The sequence below is a fragment of the Procambarus clarkii genome, chromosome 78 (genome assembly GCF_040958095.1).
Source record: "Procambarus clarkii isolate CNS0578487 chromosome 78, FALCON_Pclarkii_2.0, whole genome shotgun sequence".
Lineage (NCBI taxonomy): Eukaryota > Metazoa > Arthropoda > Malacostraca > Decapoda > Cambaridae > Procambarus > Procambarus clarkii.
The window spans coordinates 18,432,097-18,441,808 of record NC_091227.1 but is presented as its reverse complement, the minus strand read 5'-3'; the positions used below and the strand labels follow the sequence as shown (position 1 = coordinate 18,441,808).

The 9,712-nt window shown below is 42.6% G+C and overlaps 1 protein-coding gene across 1 annotated transcript in view; it reads left to right on the top strand.

The window, feature by feature from the left end:
• The window catches only part of LOC123746088 (TLC domain-containing protein 2), a 35,533-nt gene continuing 25,821 nt past the window's right edge, over positions 1 to 9,712 (top strand). Inside the window, exon 1 of the mRNA XM_069314121.1 lies at positions 1 to 313. Coding sequence (XP_069170222.1) covers positions 123 to 313 — 191 coding nt within the window. The 5' untranslated portion in view covers positions 1 to 122. The remainder of the gene's footprint in view (positions 314 to 9,712) is intronic.

Here is a 9,712-nt window from a genome sequence, read left to right as displayed (position 1 = left end):
TGAATGTGGAGTCAGCGCGGGAGGACGCTACTCGCGCGCTCTCGCTCCACGTCAGTTAATATCGCGAAACCCTACATCGTATCCCTGAGCCTCACTGGAAACTAAAAGATAACAATTGTAACATGACGGAAGATGTCGTATCAGGGCCCAAATGGGTACTGGGAGGCTTTGTGTGGACCTGCGTGTGGAACCAAGTGTTGCGCTTATTGGTACCCCGGAGTGCGCGTACCACGGGGGTGCAGACCTGGAAGTGGAAGAACACTGGTGTATCTCTCACCCACTCCCTTATCACCGGGCCCTGGTCCCTCTACTGGTGCGTATACACCACTCTGATAGTACATTGCTGCTAGTACAATAATAGTACATTAGATTCCTATACAACACCCGCCTAGTACGCGCTATTGACAGGCGGAGAGGGAGAGAGAGGGAGTAGCATACGCCCTTCCATTGAGGAGTTTGCCTGAGAGTTTTGTTTACAACTTTCTGTGTTGTAAACATGATTTGTTTTTGTGTTGAGGCTGGTATTTTCTCCCCTGTAAATGACTTACCATAACTTTAACTTTAACCATAGACTAACCTTATGGCTAGCCATCGTGTGAGAGGGGAATATTAGAAGAACTTAGAGCTAGTTTTTGATCTACAGTGTAATCTTTCAGATAGAATAGGGTAGCAGCATATTGCTGTGTCAGTGGATACTCAGTACTGTGAACGTATCAATGAACATTTAGTATCGTGAACACATTTATTTATTTATATACAAGAAGGTACATTGGGTTTGTTAGAATACATAGCATAGTATTTACAATCTTGTAAAGCTACTAGTACGCATCTGATTTTGTGTAACATATGTTGAACATCTGTGATAAGATATCAGTTTTGTGTAATTTAATGATGTTGGTGTCAAAAAATTGGTTGTATTAAACTACTTTCGTTTAATTAGAGGTTGAGGGTAGTGTAGCAGGTGATAACGTAGTGGTGTAGTCTGTTGATGACAGAGTAGTGGCTCAGCCCCACAGTAGGCTACAGGTCAATCTGGTCTTAACAACACAGGCGGCTCTGTAACTGGCTGGTTTGTAATACGTAATTCAATGTTACAAAATTGCTATGCTTGGCATATTATTATCAGCTTAATTGTGTTATTTTTAAATAAAAATCGGTTAGATAGGTAAAACACATAGATAATTAAAAGATATGTATTTATAAACACGTGGAAAACACACTGGCCCATAACTCCTATACAAGGTAACTTGCAAGTTTCTTGTTTTTCACACTTGAGTTGCTCCTTATCCTACCAGCGCACCTGTTGCTTCTTGCTCCACTCCGCCACCTGTTACTTCTGGCTTGTCTACGGAACCTTCTTCCCCGTCCCATCCCAAATCTTTATCCTGACCCCTTCCAAGTGCTATCTAGTCATAATGGCTTGGCGCTTTCTCTTGATTGTTCCCTTCTTTTCCGGAACCTGTCCAATTGTTGCTTCCAATGCCACTCACAAGAAGGGCATGGGGTCCACTGCCACTCGCAAGAGGGACATGGGTTCAAATACCACTCTCTCCACTCAGTGGACCTCAAGAGAGGCATGGGGGTCCCTTACCACTCACAAGAGGGGCATGACTGGGTTGTATAATAAATGAACTGACCTAAAACTGACACGAAGGCCATCCATCGCAGCAATAATACCACGTTTAGCAGCCACCATTATCATCGTACATCACTTCTACACATCGCTTATCAGTTACGATGGCTGTCAACCCGTCCTCTCTCGCGTCGTACAAGATCTGCCCATCATTTTGACTTATTGCCCCTCATTTTGACAAAATGAGGGGGGCATACGGGCAAAATAGGAGGTTCATTTTTTACCAAAATGCCTCTCATTTTGACATAAATCCGCTAAGGGCAAAAACTGACGGACTAAAAACCACAACGGCTCGCAAAATTGATGTGATGTACCGTTTTCTATCTGTGGACTCTCGGTTAGGTTAGGTTCGGGTAATTTATTTAGTTCATCAGTTTAATGACGTCGGGAACGTTCGAGAGGCTGGACCCTCACCGCCACAACAGACCGTGACGTCACTGGCCGCATGACGTCATGGGCGTGAGTTACCAGTGATTGTTTTTCTTCTTCTATTTACTCTGTGATGCACGTGGATTGGTTTTCTCGTTCATGGCCGATACGTTGGTTAGTTTTGTTTGTAAGATGGTAAGTGTACATTTGTAGGGATAATCATGGTATTTAAAGTGCTATAATCATTCTTTTGTTTTTGGTGTTGTGGTAGTGAGTAATTTTGGAAGCGTGGGAGTGTGACCTTGGAGAGCTTAACCACCACCCACTTTCACTTTCACCTGCACGCTGGCATCCGTACTCACCTGCATGCTGAAACAGGTGCGTCTTGATGGCATTGAGCCACGCTGACCTCTCGTCGTATATTTTACAACAACAAGAACCATTATTAACACTACGGGCTCACTATAGCCCGTGCTACTTGGAACTTTTGTTCTGAGTTGCTGAATCTAAAACAACATTATTAACACGCTATTTCCGCGCCTCGCCACCGATTTGATCTGGGTTCGAGTCCTGGCCAGGGAGGATTGACTGGGTGCTACCCCTTAATTGTTCGCCCCCCAGTTCATCCTGCAGTAATTGGGTATACCTGGTTGTTAAACGATTGGCGGGTTTATTCCAGGGAAAACTTGTTGTGTAAGGCCTTACCATGAGCTATGGGAGGAGGAAACCCTTAGCCTGCTAACACGTCACCAGACGTCTGCTCCTGTACCCACCTGTGTAAAAAAGAAAAAAACAGTTCTACGACTGATTATTAGAGGTGAAGTCTCTTGAAAACCTGTCGAGTTAAGCTATATAGGTTATCTTGGGTGGCGCAGAGCCCTTGAGAATGTCTAGTATGATGAGAGCAGAGTTAAAACAGAGCCCTTTATGTTTGACTTATATATGTATGAGAGAAAAATCTGAATACACATTTTGGCTTTAGTAAGTTGGCCAACTCCATCCGTCTCGCGTGTTGGCAGGTCAGCACTAGAGAGCTAAAAATGGCACATAACTTCATTGTTAATGAGAAAATCCATAGGAGCCGTGATAAGGATTCGAACTTGTGCACTGGGTATTCCCACACGCGCACCCCCAGACAACCAGGCCATAACATGGTTTGATGCATCACTTTAGTGTGATTAGATTGTTAATGATACAATACCTGAAATACGCAATGTATATCCACGTTTCGTTTGTAAGAAATATATGAAAATTTACGTGAAGAATTAACTTTGTAGCCTAACATCAGAGGGAATTCGGGTCTATGTAAAATGCAATACTCCTGTTCACTTATAATATCAACAATATCCAGTGTTGATAATTATGTTAATTGTTGCCTAAATGACTTGATTTGCATTTCGTAATGTAGCGTTGTTGCACATAGCAGTTGCTGTTCTGTTATCACACCAATCTCATTATTATGAAATTAATTGTGTACATATGAACAGAAATACATCAACCAACACCCACTGAGGGCTAATTAAACCTCTTGTGCCCTCTGTAAAGATGGGTAATGAGGTGCTCAGTGAACTACCACTCACAGGATGAGTATGGGCTGCACAGTAAACTAGCACTCACAGGATGAGTATGGGCTGCACAGTAAACTAGCACTCACAGGATGAGTATGGGCTGCACAGTAAACTAGCACTCACAGGATGAGTATGGGCTGCACAGTAAACTACCACTCACAGGATGAGTATGGGCTGCACAGTAAACTACCACTCACAGGATGAGTATGGGCTGCACAGTAAACTACCACTCACAGGATGAGTATGGGCTGCACAGTAAACTAGCGCTGCTGAATGCAACACTGAGCCTTAAACACTGCATTGAAGAATGCCTCATATTGTGTGATTTTTCAGCCCTAGAGTAAGGCATGCCGGGATGTATTAATAACCTACTATCTTAGTTCTAGAACACTTGACAATGTACTTGGCCTATATCGAAGATTTGCTGTGTAATGTAACCCTTATCTCCAGTAAACAGCTCTACCACCCTTCCCATTCCCTTACCTGTAGGATGTAGGTTTGGTATGTTTTATATTGCCAACAAAGTGGCTCGTGTTGTCGTTGTGTGTGCGAGAATTATCAGCTGGATTCATAGGTCGTTTACTGACTTGTCGCCAGTTCTTTGATGTTGTCATCCTTGAGGTGGTACTTATTGTGCTTGCGGGGATTGAGCTTTGGCTCTTTGGTCCCACCTCTCAACTGTCAATCAACTGGTGTACAGATTCCTGAGCCTACTGGGCTCTATCATATCTACGTTTGAAACTGTGTATGGAGTCAGCCTCCACCACATCACTGCCTAAAACATTCGATTTATTAACTACTCTGACACTGAAAAAAATTCTTTCTAACGTCTCTGTGGCTCATCTGGGTACTAAGTTTCCACCTGTGTCCCCTTGTGCTGGCTCTCTCCTGTTTCTTCCCACTGGCCAATGTTATCATTAATGTGTGTTGTATCATAGATTTTAATGATGGAAAATTCTTTATATTTTCACACATCTTTTGCCAGGGAAGGTAATTACTGAAATGCAACCACAGTTAACTTCGGCAATTACATTTCATTCATTTGAGCCTTAGGAGCCTCGAATCATCAATCCTCGGGGCGGGAGACGGCAGCTCTCCCAATCATGATATGAACAGCCTCAATAGGGAAGGATTCGAGAGGCAACTAACTGCCCCCCAACTGGAACTTTAAGCCCTCCCTAAGCTGTCACTCAAGCATTGAGTAATTAGATAATCCACGCCCCAATCATATAAATTGTCAACCACAATTAACGTGGATAATAACACTTCATTTGTTTTTATTATAATCCAGTATAATAACGTTTGGAAGCTAGCCAAAATATAATGATTTTATATGAGCCGAATTTGTATAAAAACGATATTAAATATAATATATGGCATCATCTTAATCTGAGGGTAAATGATTGGCAATGTGATTGTCATGTGGTTATAATAAGTGTTGTGGTTGTTGGTGAATGACTTAAATAACACACGGACGAGCCGCTGTGTTGATGTACCCAGCCCAGTGGGCGCTATATCAAAGGGTAACATCAGTTTATTAAGGTTGAGTCAACGTAGATAAACACACCGAGATAAAACTGTGTTGGTGTTCAACTCTACAAACTGGAATAGTGAGGCGTGTTGTGTAGTAATCTCAAGTGTGTCATTAACTGATTGCTCTACATCATGATATGGTAAATATTCCATCATGATAAGCTAAATATTTCATCATTGGTCTTGTATCTGTGTGTATTTATCTATCAGCACTTGCCTACCATTGTCTAAGGACAGCAAGACTTAGCTCTTGGTCCCCCTGGACCCCGAATCCTAGCTATTGGTGACTGGTAGGTTTATGTCTGTTTTCTATATTACTTGCTCTTGATAGATGTAACAGCCACTGCTACTTGCTTACTGCCTGCGCTTCCAATAATACTTTTTTATGTTTAACTCATTTGTGTTTTCAACTTCCATCTGTAACCTCTCGTTCTGTACCCCTGTTTACCCCTTAGACTCCTCTCAGTATCTTGTACGTTGTAATCATGTCTCCTCTGGTACTTGTATCTTTTCCTGTCCTTGTAGCCTCGTTTTATTTCAGACGATAATTTTGTTGCAGATCTCAGGAATTCTTCAGTCTTCTTGTTGATTGGGTTATTTGCTCATTTATTTTATGTGCTTCACAAGGTGGGTATGCCATGCCGGTGCTGCATATTATAGATTTGGTCTTACATACGTTGTGTATAGTGTCTCGTTTGTTAGATTGATGTACTGTTACCGTAATGAATTGTAACCCCCGTGCCTCTGGTGGGACCGTCTTGATGCCTACATGATTCGTGGAGCTGGTCACTTTTGTACAAGTATTCAGCTAGTTGTGCTTGCAGGGGTTGAGCTTTGCTCTTTCGGCCCGCCTCTTAACTGTCAATCAATCAACTACTACTAACTAATTTGTTCCCCCCCACACACACAGGAAGCAGCCCGTAACAGCAGTCTAACTCCCATGTACCTATTTAGTGCTAGGTAACAGGGGGAATCAGGGTGAAAAAAACTCTGCCCATTTTTGTTTCTCGCCGGCGCCGGGAATCGAACCCGGACCACAGGATTACGTGTACAGCGTGTTACCCACACAGCCACCAACGCCCCTATGTGTGTGTGTGTGTGTGTGTGTGTGTGTGTGTATGTATACTCACCTAGTTTGTTTGCGGGGGTTGAGCTTTAGCTCTTTGGTCCCGCCTCTCAACCGTCAATCAACAGGTGTACAGATTCTTGAGCCTACCGGGCTCTATCATATCTACACTTGAAACTGTGTATGGAGTCAGCCTCCACCACATCACTCCCTAATGCATTCCATTTGTCATTTCCATTTTTGTGTGTGTGTGTGTGTGTCGGGGGAGGGGGGGTTACCAATATACAAACACACAACAAGCGCTATGATTACATACTATGAGAATATAAATTAGTGAGTAGCTGCATACTGAGATTAAAATTATCTATGAAAAGCCATTTATTTTTATTATATTATTTATCTTATATACTGCCGCTGCTGTTATTATTATTATTATTATTATTATTATTATTATTATTATTATTATTATTATTATTATTATTATGATGATTATTTATATTAGTGTTATTTTCTACTATCTGCTACTTCTACTTCTACAACTACTACGGCTACTCCTACTACTGTTAGATATTCTACCACAGCTGTGGCTTGGGTGGGAGGAGGAGGGATGACGAGAGAGCTTTTTAGGTCTGTAAGAGTGACGGGTAAAGTTAGGTAAAGTGGGACGAAGGGGATGGAGGGTTTCGGGCCAGGGGAGAGAGAGAGAGAGAGAGAGAGAGAGAGAGAGAGAGAGAGAGAGAGAGAGAGAGAGGCAATACATTGATTAATAGGTAAGAAGATTAGTAAAGCGCTACATCATAAACAAATACAAATATGGAGATTCCAAAACAAATTGGGTTAGGAACAAATCCACAAGGGCCGTAACGAGGATTCGAACCTACGTTAGGGGGTTAAGGCGTGCGTGGGAACACAACAAGAGTGATGAATCACCACCACAGTGGAGAGCATGCGCACGCGCCTCGCCACAGTCCATCCTCACGCATGTAAAAACAATCACTTATCGACCCTGGAGTATCGAGTCGTCCAGCAGCCCATTCTCTTCATTCGCCACAGCGTACACAATACAACGTGCTATCCATTCAGAAACTCACGAACTCAAGCCTCTTACCTAGCCTACCGATGTATTGAAATTGAAATTGAAATTGAAATAAGTTTATTGAGGTAAAATACATACAAAGGGATGAGGTAGCTCAAGGTATTCTCACCCCGTTCAGTACATCGTGTTAATACATACATACACACACATCACAAACAATAAACATATTACCAAACATTGAGAGATAAACATCTACATTTCCTAAACCGATGCATAGAAAACGGATTTGTGTGACCTCTTCATAATACAGTACTTTGTAATTTGTATTTTGGGGACCATAACGTTGAAAATGAGACGTATTAGTTGAGGTACGGGCTGAGACCCCTTGGCTACTGTAGGGTTGTTACTTCAGGTCATTAGAGTGACGGTACAGTGGTCTATGTAATATAGGGGGGTAGAAATAGCCTAAGCTACTCTATCCCTTTGAGATGTATTTCTTTCTTGTCTCAATAAACATACTTGAACTTGAACTATGTAGTCTGCTCTCAGTCCAGAGACCCAGAGGCTTCAGTCCCCAGCCAGGATAGATACGGTTCACTACTTTTCCTTTCATCTGATGCCTCTGTTTACCTAGCAGTAAAATCACCACCAGGGAGTTAGAGAATTGTTGTGGGTCGCATCCTAGGGATGGTAAGCCTGAGGGGGGGATCACGATAAACAGGCTTCCTGTCAATAACGGTAATCAATTAATGAAAATATGCACCAACAGTATTTTGGGTTCGTGTGTAGGGTCTCAGCATGGAAGTAAATGCTGAGACGGTAGACGGGAAGAGGTTGACGAGAGAGTAGCTTAGGCTATTTCTACCTCCCATTTCCCTGTCAAAATGGGATGAGGCTCCCCAAGCCGTCAGATGCTGAAGAACACTGCCGTCCTCACGTCTGAAATCAACACTGACAGGCTGGAAACTTACGAGGTCTCTATATGGCTGTCTCGCTCACAAAGGAATGTTAAGGAGATATCTGAGTAAATACAGTGATGCAAAAATGGCCAGAGCGATTGTTGTATGTGATAAGTTAAGCGTGTAGAGGTACGGGTGCTGGTGTACCGTAGGCCAGGTACGGCCACCAAAGTGAAGATGCCTACTGTTTCAGGGTGCATAAGTCGTCACCTTTAAGATTACCTGAAGAAAGGTCGAGGGGGCCTTACCTGCCTCTCCTCCTCCTCCTTCTTCTCCAGTCCTCCTCCTCCTCTACTTTCTGCAAATCAGAGAGCAAACAATTCTTGACTATTGGAGGAAGTCGACACTACAGGTCAAACACTACAGCCACTCACACACAGAAATCACATTGACGTTGTTTGTTGTTGTTGTTCAAGATTCGCTACCTGGAACAAAAAGTTCCAAGTAGCACGGGCTATGGTGAGCCCGCAGTGCCTTATCACATTGATGTGATATATATCAGTTATATATCAATGAGCAAATCCACTAGGGCAGTGAAGTGGGCGCGAACTTGCGACCAAGGCTATGCCACATTCACACACCCGGCTGTAGGCTGTTACAACAGCCAGTGCTCTTCAGTTGTGTGTGTGAGTGAGAGAGAGAGAGAGAGAGAGAGAGAGAGAGAGAGAGAGAGAGAGAGAGAGAGAGAGAGAGAGAGAGCACCAGTATCGACGTTGACATTATAAGCTGCTCATTGTGGACCTCAATTGGTATAATGACGCTCATGTTTTGTATTGGTATACAAAATATATAATATTATGAATGTGTACCCAATTGGCTCTTAACATACGACTACTCTGCATGTATGGTTGCTATTACTCTCTTAGTCTTGTATTGTCTACTGTCAGGATCAGCACTAGGCTACAATATGTATAACCCTTCAGATATGCCTTAATATTTATCATTGTTCAATGTATACCTGGTGTGTATAGTGTCTTGAAATACATCTCCTGGTGTGTATAGTGTCTTGAAATACATCTCCTGGTGTGTATAGTGTCTTGAAATACATCTCCTGGTGTGTATAGTGGCTTGAAATACATCTCCTGCTGTGTATAGTGTCTTGAAATACATCTGTTGTGTATAGTGTCATGAAATACACCTCCTGTTGTGTATAGTGTCATGAAATACACCTCCTGTTGTGTATAGTGTCATGAAATACACCTCCTGTTGTGTATAGTGTCTTGAAATACATCTGTTGTGTATAGTGTCATGAAATACACCTGTTGTGTATAGTGTCATGAAATACATCTCCTGTTGTGTATAGCGTCATGAAATACACCTGCTCCGTACCTACATTCTATTTTTAATTTGCATCAGCTGTTTCTCGTGACCTTTCATTAATATAATAATAATGATCCTTCATTGTGTCAGGGGACAGGCAGCCAGTGTATATATACATGTTAGGCTTATATCGAGGCTCCCCCCCCCCTCCCCAAAGGTCGAATACAGACCCTCCCTTTCCCCTAGGATTTAACCCCTCAACAAGCTGACTACTCCTGGGTACCTATT